The sequence below is a fragment of the Ictidomys tridecemlineatus genome, chromosome 6 (assembly GCF_052094955.1).
Source record: "Ictidomys tridecemlineatus isolate mIctTri1 chromosome 6, mIctTri1.hap1, whole genome shotgun sequence".
NCBI classification, from domain to species: domain Eukaryota; kingdom Metazoa; phylum Chordata; class Mammalia; order Rodentia; family Sciuridae; genus Ictidomys; species Ictidomys tridecemlineatus.
The window spans coordinates 15,337,807-15,354,817 of NC_135482.1; the positions used below are offsets into that span (position 1 = coordinate 15,337,807).

Below are 17,011 nucleotides of genomic sequence, written 5' to 3' on the forward strand. Positions count from 1 at the left end.
CCAAAATTAAATCTTCCTCCTTCCCAGGGATACTGATAATTTTAATTTTTTTTTCTCTTTAGATTTTATCACTCTAGTCCAGGAAAAGAATTATGATGATTTTGAAATTATTTTCCAGTGTTTTTTTAAATGTAAGTGATTCTGATTCAACTTCTTAGTTTGTTTCAAAAGCAATAAACCCACAGTGTTGAAAGGCACCAAACACTTGTGAAATTAGCCGAGTAATCCCAAGATAAGGGGGTAAGGAAAAGATATTTTTTTAAATTAAAAATTATCATGAGGGCAAATTTTTCCGTTTTTTTTTTCTGGATGAACTTAGAGCATTAGATTTTATTTTATGCTTTAAAAGTGTTTCATAACTTATTTAGAGTAAGTAATTCTGGAATAATTCCCAGTAGTAAGTCTATAAATTGAGGCTAATTCATTTGAACCATGGAAAGCAGCATACCCTAATGGCTGTTTTCTAAAGAAAATCCAAAGAAAACTGCTGGCTCTAGAGAACATTTAACAATTAACTAACAACTTCTCAATCCTAGAAATGCTACAGCAGAGTAGAGTTTTATTTATCTATTTTTTTTGTAGTGTAGATAGACAGAATGCCTTTATTTGTTTATTTTCATTTTATTTTATTATTTTTTTTAGTTGTAGTTGGATACAATACCTTTATTTATTAATTTTTATGTGGTGCTGAGGATCGAACCTAGCTCCTCATACATGCAAGGCGAGCATGCTACTGCTGAGCCACAATCCCAGCCCCTTATTTGTTTATTTTTATGTGGTGCTGAGGATCTAACCCAGTGCCTCATGCATGCAAGGCAAGCGCTCTACCGCTGAGCCACAACCCCAGCCCCAAATGAATCTTTGTTAACTAATGATCCAGCCAAGTGTCCAAGCCCACCAACAAGGAAGGATTTATTTGATTTACACCAATTTCAAAGAGCTTTGGGTAGTTTTGTGAAATGCTGCACTCATCCTTTTCAATCTCCAGTCTCCCAGCATCCTGAACCACCCACCTTTTCTATGACTGACACCAGTTGCATAGAACATGATCATGGAAGTAATTTTAGCATCTCTTATCTCCACCCTCCCTGGCCAATCAACCACAAATCCCTTCAGAGGAACTTTGGTATCTCTATTTGATATTCTTACTTCCTCCTGCCTCCTTCTTTATTCAGCCCAGTTGATTGAGCTCTTATCTCCACTATGTCTTCATTATCAAGGCCATTATCGAGATGTAGATTCTCTATAGCTAGCCAAAGCCGGTGGTCCTTCTGCCGTTTCTCTCAATCTCTCAGCAACATTTGCAGCAGTTGACCATTCCCTGTTCTTGAGTCTTCTCTGAGCCTCTGTAAGTTCAGAGTCTCTTGGATTTTCTTCTAACTCAAAGGTCATTTGAGTCTCTCTATTTTACTTCTCCTCCCTATCAGACTTCTGTCTTTTAGATGGCCCAGACTTCTGTCTTTAGCCCTCTCTCTACATTCTCTCCAATCCCTTGACCTCAATATACCATCTCAATGCTTATGATTCTCAATTCCACTCCTCCCAATTCCAGAATCCAGTATCATTTTGGAAACCCAGTATTTTATAGATCCAAAACAAAGCTATTGACTCTTCCTTCCCCGGACCATCCCATACCTGCTTCCTCATTCTGTCTTCTCCCTTTCAGTAAATTGCACCATCTCATCCTCCATTGCTCAGACCAAAAAACCTAGAGTTTGCTCTGATTTCTCCCTCCAAATACAACCACAACCTTTGCTCCATCTGCATCTGTACCACCAAGGTCAAAGCCAGGACTCCCGACCAGCCTCCCAACTTGTTTCCCTGCCTCCAACCTCAGCCCACACAGCGGACCTCCCACAGCAGCCAGATGACAGGTCAGACTTCTTCCCAGAGACTCCCAATGGTTCGCCGTCACCTTTAGTTCAAAAACTGGGTCCTGACCGTGACCTACAGGGCTGCAAGCTCTGAGCACCTCCCCTGGCTCCCATATTCTCCTTCCTACCAGTGTTCACCCCTCAAACACTCCACGCTCATTCCCACCTCAGATCCCTCCACCTAGAACCACACGGCTTCCCAGGGCTCCATCTATCTCATCATTCAAATCTTAACTCAGATGTCCCTTCCTTAGAACTCAGCCCACTTAAAGACAAAGTTCCCTTCACCGGCATCATAATCCCTATTTTATCTTGATTTCCCTTAATCATCTTATTTATTTATTCAGTCACCTGGTCATGGCCTGTCTTTCTCAACTAGAAAGTAAGTTCCTGAAGGACAGAAGGTCTGTCTGTCTTCCTTGCATGCAATATCCCTACATGGAAACTAACAAAAACAATGTGTTACCTGACCGGCTCAAGGTCAGGGTCAGTCTCACACGGGGTGTGAAGAGGCCTCGGACCAAAGTCTAATATGGGCTCCCATGGGACATCTCTGGGATTGGGACCATCTTTCCAGCCGTGCTTATTACCATTGGTTCAGGGCGAGAAGGGGCTTAGCCTAGAAATGTCAGAACTTCATTCCTCATGGTCCAGAGGGGCAGGACGTTCAGGGACATGATTCTAAAAACTGCAATGACAATGGGAATAACAGCAACAAGGTGCTTTGAATGTGATTGGCATGTTAGACGCTGCCCAGTGCCTTGCAGGAATGACTGCACCCTTGCTTCTAGCATCTTGAGTTTCTTTTTATTTCTTTTTTATTACAATAAAATGTATATAACAGAAAACCTACCACTTTAACCTTTTATGAAACAATTTTTTTTATTGGTTGTTCAAATCATTACAAGGCTCTTGACATATCATAATTCAAACATTAGTTTCAAGTGAGTTATGAACTCCCATTTTTACCCCAAATACAGATTGCAGAATCACATCTGTTACACATACACATTTTTACATAATGCCATACTAGTAACTGTTGTATTCTGCTATCTTTCCTATCCTCTACTATCCCCCCTCCCCCCTATTTCTCTTTTTATCCTGTCTACTGTAATTCGTTTCTCTCCTTGTTTTTTTCCCCCCTTTCCCCTCACAACCTCTTATATGTAGTTTTTTATAACAATGAGAGTCTCTTTCCATTTCCATGCAATTCCCCTTTTCTCTCCCTTTCCCTCCCACCTCGTGTCTCTGTTTAATGTTAATATTTTCTTCCTGCTCTTCCTCCCTGCTCTATTTTTAGTTGCTCTCATTATATCAAAGAAGACATTTGGTATTTGTTTTTTAGGGATTGGCTAGCTTCACTAAGCATAATCTGTTCTAGTGCCATCCATTTCCCTGCGAATTCCATGATTTTGTCATTTTTTAATGCAGAATAATACTCCATGGTGTATAAATGCCACATTTTTTTAATCCATTCATCCATTGAAGGGCATCTGGGTTGGTTCCACAGTCTAGCTATTGTGAATTGTGCTGCTGTGAACATCGATGTGGCAGTATCCCTGTAGTACGCTCTTTTAAGGTCTTCAGGGAATAGTCCGAGAAGGGCAATAGCTGGATCAAATGTTGAAGAACACAATTCAGTGGCACCATGTACACTCACTTTGTTGTACAATGTCACCACCACCCATTCCGGAACTTTTTCATCTTCACAGACTGGGACTGTGTGCTCATTAGCTAGCCCCTCGGTTAGTTAATGAAAGGTCAGACCCTTAATTCCTCTTCCCAGAAGCTCCCAACGGTTCACCATCCCTTTAGTTCAAAATCTGCATCGTGACCATGACGTACAGGGCTGCAAGCTCTGAGCACTTTCCCCTCGGTCCTCACTCTCTCTGATCTCACAACCACTATTCCACCGTCTCTATAAATTTGCATATTCTAGGTACCTTATGTAACATTTTTCCTTTCGTGTTTGGCTTCTTCCACTCTTAGCATAATGTTTTCAAGATTCATTCTTGGCATAGCATATATTAGCATTTCATTTCTTTTTAAGGTTGAATAATGTTCCATCATGTGTACCTATCACATCTTGCTTACCCATTCATCCATTAACAGATATTTGGGTTGTTTCCACCTTTGGGCTATTATAAATAATTCTGCTATGAACATGAATACACAAATACCTGTTTTTAACTTCTTGTTTTTAACTATTTTTGAAGTAGAATTGCTGATACATATACTAACTTATTTACTTTTTTGAAGAGCTTCCATACTGTCTTCCCACGGTGGCTACAGAAATATTACATTCCCACCAGCAATGCACAATAGTTCTAATTTCTCTATATCCTTGCCAACACCTGTTCTTTTCTGGGTTTTTAAAACAATATCCACCCTAGCAGGTGTGATGTGCTATCTCATTGTGGTTTTGATTTGCATTATCCTAATGATTAGTAAAGTTGAATTTTTCCTTATGTGCTTACTGACTATTAGGGTATCTTCATTGGAGAAATGTCTATCCAAGTCCTTCAATTAAGTTAATTAATAACATCCATTGGGTTTATTTAAATACATTTTTAATTGAGTTATTGGTTTCTAATGTTGGGTTGTAGGATTCATTATACATTCTGGGTATTAATCCATCACAGATATGTGATTGGCAAATACTATATTTTTTCCCATTCAATGAGTTCTGTTGGCTCTAGTGATTATATTCTTTGGTGCACATGAGTTTTTAGTTTTGATGAAATACAATTTACCTATTTCTTCTTTTGCTGCCCAGGTTTTGGTGTCATACATACACACACACACACACACACACACACACACACACACACAAATCATTACCCAATTCAATATCGTGAAGATTCCCCCCCTATGTTTTCTTCTAGGAGTATTTTAATTTGGGGTCTTTAATATTTTTTGAGTTAATTTTTGAATACGATATAAGGTAGGGGTCCATCTTCATCCTTTTGCACATGGATACCCGGTTTTCTTAGCACTGTTGTTTGAAAGTCTGTCCCTTCACCATGAAACAGTCTTGGTACCTTTTCATCCATCAGCATTTGACCATATATACAAGGGGTTTTGCCTGGGCTTCCTGTTCTACGTCACTCTCCTTATGTTAGCATATTATTGGTGATTGGTGTCACTTTACACTAAGTTTTGAAATTAAGAAGTATGAGCCCTCGAATTTGTTCTTTCTCAAGATTACTTTGTCTATTTGAGGTCCCTTGAGATTCCATATGAATTTCAGTTTGGGTTCTAAAAATATATATATAACTGGGATTTTGATAGGAATGGTATTATGTTTACAGATGGCTCTGGGTGGTAACAGCATCTTAACAATATCTGGAGTCTTCCAATCCCTAAACACAGGGTTTCTATTTATTTAAGAGTTCTTTTTAATTTCTTTCAGCAATGTTTTGTAGTTGCATATAGGTCTTTCTCCTTTTTTGATTGTGTTTATTGTTAAATATTTTATTCTTTTCAATGCTATTGTAAATAGGACTTTTTCTTAATTTTATTTTAATGTAAAAAAACACAACTCATTTTGTATTTTGACTTTGTATCCTATAACTTGCTGAATTTGCTTATTAGCTCAAACAGTTTGGGTTTCGTTATGTAATCTTTAGGGTTTTCTGCATGTAAGATCATGTCATCCTTGAACAGAGATAATTTTACTCCCCACTCTCTGATTGGTACTATTTTTATCCTCTCTTTATAAATTAGAAAGTAAGCCTATCAGATAATCATGCATTCCACTGTAAATAACAAAATTGACTGGGACTTGACAAATGAATTGTTTGTTTTTTCTCACTGAACCTGGTCCAAAGTCCAGAGCTGGTACAGACGCTGCCCAATATAATTAAACAATTACCAGGCTCTTCCTGTTTTTCCACTCCTCCCTTCTTGGCATGTTGACTTTCCTTTCCAAGCCAAAGGATGGTTGCTGCACCTCCTGGATCCTGTTGGAGCATCCAGACGGGAAGAATGAGGAGGGGTTTCCAGCCACCAAGCATCTGCCTGAGACTTGGGATGGATTCTGCTCCTACCTCACCTCAGCCTTTACAGCCTTTACAGCTCTCTGGCCATAACCTGTTGCCAATCCACCTCTAGCTAGCCCCTGACCAAAAAGAATGAAATTTCTGTGACTATTTTTAACCAATCATGAGTCATAGCCTAGGGCTGGAATAGGATGAAAGGCCACTTGAGGTCAAGGGATGTCACACCAATATCAAAACCGATCCATGCTCTGTTAACAGGAAGGAGAGATGGCTTCTGGCAGACAATGTTTATCAGTGGCAGGGAGACACAGAAAGGTAAAGTGACAGCCGCGATTGCAATCCAGGCAGTGTAACTCTAAAGCCTGCTCCCCTACCCTAAGTAGAGATAAACAGAGGAATGGGCGTTGGGCACCCAGGGAGCCAGAGTTCATGCTGCTAGAGACCTTGTTATCTCAGGGTACAAAAGGGAATGGGAATACAGAGAGGTGAAGATTCAGGATCCCCTCCCGGATGTTTTCTGAACCATGTCCTGTCTCCCAAAGTCCTGTCACGATCCCCAAGTCCACACCAAGCCCATGGCCGGCCCTGCTGCGATCGCATGTGTTTACAGACACTATTACTAATGGCTTTGTTGAGGAAGGACTCTTTACCATAGAACCACCATGATAAAGAATATGAAAACCGGCCAAGAATTCAACTTCAGGTCTTTGGGTTGATTTCAAAAGACTGCTTCTGTTTTTTCACTTTATATTCCAATAAAATTTCTTTTAAAATTATGAGTTCCTGTTGAATTAAGTGGGAAAGAAATTCTTCTTTCCTGAGCCTTGGGCCTTAGGAAGATCTTTGGGCCACCACCTCAAAGCCCTTTTTTGGGAACAAGACTAAGAATACAAAATACATATCAAGAGAACACTGCGTCAGTCCCAGCAAACCAAGGTCCTGGCCCCAAGTGGAGAAGGGTCTGAATATCTCCTTCCCAGCCACTGGCTGTCAGAAACTCATTGAAGTGGACGATGAACGCAAACTTCATACTTTTTATGAGAAGTGTATGGCCACAGAAGTTGCTGCGGATGCTCTGGGTGAAGAATGGAAGGGTTATGTGGTCCGAATCAGTGGTGGGAACGACAAACAAGGTTTCCCCATGAAGCAGGGTGTCTTGACCCATGGCCGTGTTCGCCTACTACTGAGAAAGGGGCACTCGTGTTATAGACCCAGGTGAACTGGAGAGAGAAAGCGCAAATCTGTTAGAGGTTGCATTGTGGATGCCAATATGAGCGTTCTCAACTTGGTTATTGTAAAAAAAGGAGAGAAGGATATTCCTGGACTTACTGATACTACTGTACCTCGAAGACTAGGACCCAAAAGAGCTAGTAGAATCCGCAAACTTTTCAATCTCTCTAAGGAAGATGATGTCCGCCAATATGTTGTCAGAAAACCCTTAAACAAGGAAGGTAAAAAACCCAGGACCAAAGCACCAAAGATTCAGCGTCTTGTTAGTCCACGTGTCCTGCAACACAAGCGCCGGCATATTGCTCTGAAGAAACAGCGTACTAAGAAGAATAAAGAAGAGGCTGCAGAATATGCCAAACTTTTGGCCAAGAGAATGAAAGAAGCCAAAGAAAAACGCCAGGAACAGATTGCCAAGAGACATAGGCTGTCTTCTCTGAGAGCTTCTACTTCTAAGTCTGAGTCCAGTCAAAAATAAGAATGTTTATCAGTAACAAATAAATAAGATCAGACCTTCAAAAAAAATACATATCAATGTAGATGTTTCTATATTTGAGGTTGATAAGTTGAGATCTATTTCATGTAATTCAGTTCAATAAATATTTACCAAGTGCCACAAATAAAATATTATACCAGGAACAAAGGAGTAGTTCTACAAGAAAACTTTAGGGAAGCCTATAAATCTCTAAATTTGCTTGAAAAATTGTAGGTCCTCTTAACTTTCACCAGATCCTCAAGTGTGTCCACGTGTTTCTATGACATACAAAAGGTTGCTTACCAATCAGAGTGGCCCACCGGCGCAGGTGGGGTGTGGCCACAGTGGTCCTAAGGCAGCAAGAGGTACATCACAAGGTGGGCAGTGGTATTTTGTTTCCAGGGCAAACTTCACTAGGGATGAAGGGAAACGTCAGTCCGTGGACAGAGATGAAAACATGGTTTAGCCGCCCCCGAGAGAGAAGGTTGAGTTCCAGCCATACAAATAGTGACTTTGTTCTGCTAGCCAGGCCAGACACAGTGTGGGTGGGAGTGGGAGGCTGGAGTGGTTGCTCCACTGGTATCCAGGGAGTCACTCAGGCTCAATAAATACCCATCTTGGGGACCAACCGGAAGTCCAGTCCCTCCTTGCCATACAAATCTGGTAGTTGGTGCTCTCAGGCAGAGTGAATACCGACCTAGGAGCTGAGCCTATGGGTTAGAAAGCAGGTACAGTGGACCCTTGGTGTTTGTGGATTATTTTTTTTTTTAATGGTGGTTGGCTTGGAGTAAGGGGAGATGCACAGAAAAATCCAGTGACTCACTAGCAGATAAGGACCCCCTCTTCTCGACGAGAGTAGAGACAGGGTACGTGTGCCAAGAAATTCCGGGGGGAAGGGTAGGAACTGATTAACTTAGCTCCGTGAGTGAAGTGAGACTTCCTGCAAGCTCTGAGTCACGCTAGTTTATAAAATGACTCAATTATCAGACAGCAGTGAAGAAAAGAGAGGGGAGAGCACCACAGACACGCAGCGCAAGAGCAGGGCCTCGGGAGCAAGACTGCAAGGGTTCAAATCCTCACGCTGCCCCCTACTGGCCGTTGGGCCTTAGGCAATTTCTTGAAGGACTGCCTCAGTTTCTGGTAGTCCAGGGGCTTTTCCTGCACACAGCATCCTCTCCCCTTCGCCCCATCTCTAAGACACCTGAGGATCAGGCATGTGGTAGGCGGTTTGAGTATTGGTCTGCCATCTACTCACTGCTGACATTCATTTTTTCCAAGTCAGCTTTATCACTTGTAAAATGGGACTCATAGCCTGGGCCTGGTAGGGTTTTCAGGATTCAATCAAATAATGTGTGAAGCGCTTCCTGCCTGCAGAGTCAGGGATGGGAAGGCCTTTTCACCCTGGAGCCGGGCTGATACTCACAGCCCGGCTGCTTTTCTCCTTTGGGACACCGTCTGTGCCCATTTTCTTGCTCATACAACAGAGCGACACAAACAAGGTAATTGCAAACCACGGAGGTTGATATGGCCCCTGCTTCCAGAGGCTGGGAAGTCCAAGGTCAAGGGCCCATATCTGGTGAGGGCCTGCATCCTAGGTCAACAGAGGGAGAGCCGCCGACACAGGAAAGGAAGTGGAGTGAACTCTTCCCTGTTATCAAGACCCCCTCCTGATAATGAACCCACTCCCGAGATAATGGCTTTAATCCACTCATGAGGGCAGACTCCTGTGACCCGGTCATCTCTTCAACATCCCACTTCTTAATACTGTTGCATTAACGATGAAATTTCAACAGGAGCTTTAGAGGTGACATTCAAAGTCCAGCAGACAAAAACAATCACCGAGACCATTAGGCAAGGTCATTCTGAGAGCATGATAAGGTGACAAAACAAGGTCTCCGTGCAGCCTATGAAACACCAAGGCTAACGTGAATGGCTGCTACTTCTTTACCACTTATTATTTTATCCCCCTCTCATCTGCCCTCCGCAGAGGTAAGATTTAGTGGGTCACTCCGTTGAAGAATTGCCCTATGCCTCTGACAGCACTCAGTCTAGCTCCTGTTCCATTGGACCCTCCCCAAATTATTTCAGCCAACACTCCCGTACTCTAGCAGGTTCTCTCAGACACGAGATGCCCCCCCCCACCATGGTTCTCTCTGGGGCCTGTGCTCTCCTGCTGAAATAAGCAATCGGCTCAGCTTGCTCAACCACAGGGTGCTCCTGGTGGTCTTTGGCTGAAGAGCATATGGCTGGACTCCATTCACAATAGTTATTTATCTTGGGAGTTAGTTTCCCATCCTCTTTGGAGGCTGGCATGTGTTCAAAAGTGTAAACATATTTACCATTGGCATGGAATCAGAAGATCCCAGACAAAACTAGCTGTATGTTTCTGAAAGTCTGCGATTCCAGTTGTGCTACTCCCATAGGCGAGCGAATTGCGTCCGTTTATGCTGTATGATTTCATTACAAGTACATAGGGAACGAACACTTCACTGCCCAGGTATAGGTCTTAGATTTTGCAGCAGTAAAATAAATTCCAGAAGAACGGCCAAAGCCATATGTTCTGACTTAAACAGATGACATTGACATTCATGGAGAGGAAAAAAAAAATAACAAGGTGGTATTTTTAATCTCTTCTGGGATCACTGAGTCCTGGCTAAAACAGTATCTCAAGGTATTACAGAATACTTTTTTCTTTATCTAGAATTCCCTGCACAGCAAGTGCTAGGTTATTACTTGGTTTATAATCACTTGGCCCTTGTTAGTTCAGCATGTCCCAGATTTAAAATGGTACAATGTTTTAGCCTTGTTTTTGTAAAGGCCCATTCCTGATCCAAGAACAATGAAAACCACATAGGCCTGCAGGAACACGTTGGTCCCGAGAAGGGACAAGGGAGGTAATGACCTTGGCATTATGAAAGGGCATCTGAAACTGCCATTCATGGTCCAGTACAACCCCACCACCTTTCATTTTTTCTCTCCTTGTATCCACTAAAAGGCTGTTAAGGTTCCTTCCTATTCTAAAATCCCAGGGGCCTACAACTGTATTTTAAGACCCTTACTCTAATAGGCTGCTTCTGTTTGTTTGGTTTCGTTTCGTTTCGTTTTTTTGCCCACCAGTCCAGTGGTAAAAAATCCAAGACAATGGCACAGAGGCCCCATAGAATCTGAGAAGTCAGAGGCATGCTCCAGATAATACCTTGTTTTTCAATGAAGATACCCTGTAATCCTCTGTTTTGTTTTAAAGTCTTAGACAATTTTTCCATGCACACCTCTTTGGGCCACTAAGGTTACCCTAATGAAATCCTCCTACCAAAAAAGAAAGGCAATGAGTAAGCTCCCAGGGAGGAACTCTCTCTCTCTACAGGGAAGAGGGCTGGCCCTGGGACGCCCCCACAGCAGTCCCTCTGTTCCTAAGCCCTTGGCTTAGGACTTGGGACTGTTGCAGGGACAGTGACAGATGTGAGCATGACCCAGGACATGGAACGTTGAGGCCAAAGACCTGAGCTGGTGTCTTGGGTGACTGGCCCCTTGAATAACAGCCCCATGACTGCACCACATGGGTCTTGGCTGTGGGATTCACGGTAGTAGCTGAAAATTGGATTCTCAGGAGGCTGATTGGATTTCCGGTTCTTCAGATTTGGAAGTGGTCCCCTGGTGTTATACTTTTGGGTGTGAGGTATCCCCCCAAAAGCTCACATGTAAGACAATGCAAGAAGATTCAGAGAAGAAATGATGGGGTTGTGAGAGTCTTAGCCCAACTAGTGAATTAATCCCCTGATAGGGATTAACTGAGTGTTAACCAGAAGCTGGTAGGGTGTGGCTGGAGGAGGTGGGAATTGAGGGATGGCTGTGGGGTATATATTTGTATCTGGAGACCCCTCTCTCTGCTTCCTAATCATCACGTGAACTGCTTCCCTCCACTACACTCTTCCACTGTAAGGGTCCTGCAGAGCGTCTGAGAAAGAGACTACACAAGAGACTGGCTCCATGCAATTGGCAAGAGGGGATTTATTGGGGATCCATTCCAGTGCACTGGGGCTCCGTGCTCACTCAAGAAGGGAGAGCAGCCCAGAGCCCAGAGCAGAGGTCAAGCACAGCTTAAGTACACTTTCTGGAGAGGGCGGTGGGCTTTGCATACATCAGAACAAATCATCATGAGGCGCGGGGAAATTGAACAACAACTCTGAGACGTGATTAGCACATTCATTGGCGGGAACAGGTCGGGCAGGGGTGATTGGTCACTCCTAAGCAGGTTACACATTCAAACTGATTGGTTTGGGCCCTGTGACAAACTGCACAGGGCCCTAGGCTGACAAACTGCACAGGGCCCTAGGCTAAATGGCCAGTAGGGCGTTGTTTTAACTATCTCAGGAATTTCAGGTTCTGGGTGTAACAGAGGAACTTAATAATACCTAATCTTTTACATTCAAGCTTTCCAGCTTAGAAACTTTACCCTTTCACCACCATGATGTTGAATGTTCTGCCTCATCTCAAGCCCCAAGGATCAGAGCCTGCTGTCTGTGGATTGAGACCACTGAAACTGTGAGTCCCTAAATAAGCTTTCCTCCCCTTCAATTGTTCTGGTCAGTCCTTTAAGTTGCAGCAGTGAAAAAAATCTGACTAAAACAGAAATTGATGGGAAGTGGGGGTCATTGCTATGACTAACCTGATCATGTGGTTCAGAAGCTTTGTGAGCTTTTTAGAATTGGCAGGAGGAATTTTGAGATGCTTAGCAGTGCAAGCTGGAAATGCTTTAGATTGTTTAAGTGGAATTTAGTGGCTGATTCTGGTGGGACCTCAGAAGACCAAAATGCCAATAGGATTGTGGACAGTGAAGACAGGGCTCAAGAGGGTTCAGAGGAATAGGAGGACACTATTGGTATTTGGACTAGTGGCCATTCTATTATGTCCTGGCTGAGAAGTTGCCCATGTCCTGAAACTTTCTGTGAAGCTGATTTTAAAAGCAGCAGACTTCTTAATCTGGCAAAAGAAATTTCTAGACAGCATAGCATTCAGATGGTGGCATGGAAGTTGCTGAAGGCTTTTAGCCAAGTTTATTGTGATATTCAGGAGCAGAAAGCAGAGCAGAAAGATTTGAAAAACTTGAACTTGAAAGGCCAGAGTAAAACTGGGACTCATGATGTTATAGTTGCTAAATACATTATTGACACTAAAGAAATGCTAAAGACTTTATCCAGAGACAATAGGAAAAGTGGTTTGAGGGCATCTCAGGAATTGGCAAGATCATATCCATCTCAGACTCAAGGAAGTAAAAGTAAAAATTCTCTTGGGAAGAGACCAGCGGTGCATCCTTCTTGCACAAGGCAGCCCAGGAAGTGTTTTCAACGTGCTCAGCCACCCAGACACTCAGGGGTTGCTGCAGCCAGGGTCCCTGGAGGCTTGGCTACTGCTCAAGATGGCAGCAGACCTTGGCGTCAACCACGTGGTGCTGGTTCTGCAGGAATGCAGGATGCTGGAGTTAGGGGATTATAGAGGCTTCCACAAGATCTCCAAGGAAGGCCTGGGAGGCCAGGCAAAGTGCTAAAGGGTCAGAGTCCCTATGAGAACCCCCTGAGAGGGCAAAGCATGGAGATGTGCAAAGGAAGCCAAAGCCGCAGTAGAGACCCCGGAGATTAAGAAATGCCAGTAGTGTGGGACATCATCCTAGGAAAACTGCAGAAACTTAGCAGAGACAAGCCCACAGAGAGGCCACTTGGGCTGCCACCAACAACGCCACAGGGGCAGAGCTACAAAAGCCCTTTGGAGAGGACGTCATGCCACGCGCTCCAGATGCCAAACACAGAACTCCGGGACCTGTTTGCCCGGCTGGATTTTGGTCTGGCTTTGGTCCCATCCCTTCTTTCCATGTCCCTATTTTTTGTAAGTGAAAATGTTTACTCAGAACCTTTGTGTATTGGATACTTGTAAATTGCTTATGGTTTTATAGGAGATCACAGTGAGAGATTGCCTGGAGCCTCAGAGAAGACTTTGGAGCAATCTCGGAATAGTGAAGAATAGGGGAACTCTTGGAAATGGACTAGATGTATTTCGCATTGTCAGAAGAGTGTGAGCTTTGGGGGGCAGGGCAGAATGTTCTGATTTGATGTGAGGTGTCCCCCCAAAAGCTCACATGTGAAACAACGCAAGAAAGTTCAGAAAAGAAATGATTGGGTTGTGAGAGACTTCACCCAAGCAGTGAATGAATCCCCTGATAGGAATGTGACAACTGGAGGTGGTAGGGTGTGGCTGGAGGAGGTTGGCATTGGGGGCATGGCTTTTGGGGTATATATTTTGTATCTGGAGAGTGGAGACCCCCCCATGCTTCCTAATCCCCATGTGAGCTGCTTCCCTCCACTACACTTTTCCGCCATAATGTGCTGCCTCAGCTCAAGCACTGAGAAATGGAGCCTGCTGTCTGTGGATCTATTAGAACTCTAAACCCCTGAGCCCTCAGGTAAGCTTCTCTTCCCCTACAATTGTTCTGCTAAGTCCTTTTAGTCACAGCTGGGAAAAGGCTGACTTATACACCTAGAGTCTGAGAAACGTCAACATCTAAAGAGCAGGCAGTTTCTTAAACTTAAAGGCTGGCCATTTCTTAAACCAAAGTTTCCAGGGAGAGGTGGTTGTGGAAGGCAGACTGTAAATGGTCAAGGAAATGATGAGCATGAGTGGGCGTGATAACATCAACAACAATAGAGCCCATGCCATTTTCCATCTATGGAAAGCAATTAGGACTGGTTATTGTTTGATTCCTTGAAAATAAGGAGCTAGAGCATAGAATCATAAAAATTTTATAAATAGCCTTAGGCATTATTTGAATTTAAAACAGTCACTTGATATTCTACAAATAGTCTTGTGTGAGTATAGGTTTGTGATTAGATTTTTGTATCATATTTCTTGAATCAACAAACTATACTCATAAACCATTTTGGGGTACAGAATCCTTCTAGACCTTTCACCATTTCCTCTAATCTTTTGCACTAGTTTTGTTACTATCTCATTTCGAAGCAATTCGCTCTAGCAAATCACTTTTGTCCCGTCTTTACAAAACATTCGTAAATCTTTCAAAAGAGGTTCTACCGAGAAAAAAAAAATTCCCTTTTTCACAAATTCCTTTTTCCCTTATAGGTCATTGGTTTAGTACCATGGAATTATGTGATTACAATAACATGCAGGGGAGGAACACAGAAGTCAGGAGCCAGGTGCAACTCTAGAGTAGGAGCAGAAGTGCCCAGCTACTCAGCAGGTCTTAGGTGTCTATATTCTGTCATATTCTGTTACTATAATGAAGTACCTGACAGTGGGTACTTATAAAGAAATGAATTTTATTTAGTTCAAGATTTTGGAGCCCCTGACTGCATGACCTTATGGTGGACAGCTTTACAAAAATGGAACATGAAAGAGAGAGAGAGAGAGGGAGGGAGAGAAGGAGGGAGGGAGGAAGAACATTACAAGACAGGAAGCCAAAGAGAGGCCAGAGCATTGCCAGGCTTGTTCTTTTATAACAACCCTCTCATGAGAACTAACCAAGGAGTCCCATGAGAACTGTGTTAATCCCTTCCAAGGGCACACCTCCATAATCAAAGGACATTCCACTTGGCCCCACTTCTTAAAGATCCCATGGCTTCCCAACACAACTACACTGAAGACCAAACTTCTAACCCTTGGGGACACACTCAAACCAGATCCAATGATAGAAGTGTGTTTTAAGAGGGTCTCATTGGAGGGATTGGTTAGGTAGAAAGTAGTTAAGAGAGTCATTACGCCACCGAGAATGAGAATCATATTCTTACTAGGTCTAAGCACCAAGCCATGCTTCAGCCTTACCTCATTTACTCTCCTCAGCAGCCACGGAAGTGAATGCTATTATTGTCTGCATTTCAAAAATAAGAAAATTAAAGCGGAAAGAGGTCCTTCTTTCAGGCACACACCAAATGAGTACGTAGTAGTGATAGAATTCAAACACAGAATGTTTGGTTCCGAAGCTTGTGTTTCAAACTCCTGTACAGAATGCCTTTGAGAACTTTTTTTTAAGGAAAAAAAATTTATTTGGGGGCTCCTGGCTTCAGAGGTCTCAGTCTATAGATGGCTGAGCCACTCCATTCCTCGGGGCCTGGGTGAGGCAGAACAGCATGGTGGAAGGATGTGGCAGAGGAAAGCAGTTGGGAACATGGCAGCAGGAAGCAGAGGGAGGTCCTTTTGAGAGTTCTGAGAGTAAGCAGGAAGAGGTAGGAGAGGGTGGCCTCCAGGGTGTGAGATACAGCAGTTAATTTGCCTCTTGGGGAATAGCCCTGATTTTTCTTTGGGATGATGCCCCCCCCTCAGTTATATATGTCAAAAAGCCTCCACCACCTCAGCCTAGCTCTAGGAGGGAGCATATGACCCGGGAGTGCTCTCTTCCTGTAATGACAGTGACTGGCTGAGAGATGGGCACACAACTCAAGCCGGGCCAAGAAGGATAAGCCCTGGGACTGTTTCTAGAAAGAAGAGTATTTTGGGTTTTTTGTTTGTTTGTTTGTTTTGCTTTTCCTTTTGTTTTTAATCCCTTCTTCCCCTACTCTTGGCATCATTGTCCAAGTACCAACAAGTCCTACCTGAACACAAAATCAACAAAGGAACGAAGAACCTAGAGGTGGAAGGAAGACCAATCAGTTTGTTAGCTTCTGGATCCATCCATGCCTGAACTCTGACCAGACCCCTTCTTAATGTTGCACAAAATTCAAAACCCAGTTCCTATCCTCCAGGAGTTGGTGGCTAGACTCAGATCTCTTGAATATATTAAACTTAATCAACCAAAATAAAAAATAAAGGTTTAAATGTATTTTCTACTCAAATGTATCTTGTCTGTATCTGTCTTTAGTTATGCAATTTTTCCCCCTTGTGACTCACTACTGATAGCTAATTAAAAATTTTCCCCAAGAAAATATATTTCCTGTCTAAGCCTACAGGAATACATGTAGGCACAGAAGCAAATGCTCTTTAGCCATGGAATCTCTTTTTCAAATGAAATCTTGTCTGGAATTCCAGGACATAAAATTGTAACTATTGGGGTTGAAGGTGGTGTGGGGCCTGAGGAGCAGCTTTTCTATCTGGAATGTTCTCAGGTTTATAGCCTAGGATAGCGGGTCTTTACAGAGTACAGCATAGAATTTTGACGAGCCCAGAGAGATTTTTTTAAAAATCCTTGGTCAAATCTTGTCATCCATCAGGAGGACCATCCCAATGACAATTAGCCCACTCGGCCAACATGATTCATTCTTTAAAACAATCACAAAGGAAATGTAGGAAAGTAAGTCTGGCATGCGCTCACCCAACAAATTATATAGCTAATAAAGAAAGAAGTCAGGTTTTGAACCAACACTGTAATTTAACTGGGGCGACAGTTTCAAAATGACCTTACAGAAAATAGAAAGGGGAGCCTATTTGGAGAGCTC

At 43.0% G+C, this 17,011-nt stretch overlaps 1 protein-coding gene across 1 annotated transcript; it reads left to right on the forward strand.

Moving 5' to 3' along the window:
- The first annotated feature begins 2,312 nt into the window (after window positions 1-2,312).
- LOC101973218 (small ribosomal subunit protein eS6) lies at window positions 2,313-7,580 on the forward strand. The gene is given in 2 exon segments (XM_040281811.2): window positions 2,313-2,354; window positions 6,756-7,580. Coding segments are annotated over 2 exon segments (867 nt in total).
- The last annotated feature ends 9,431 nt before the right edge of the window (window positions 7,581-17,011 follow it).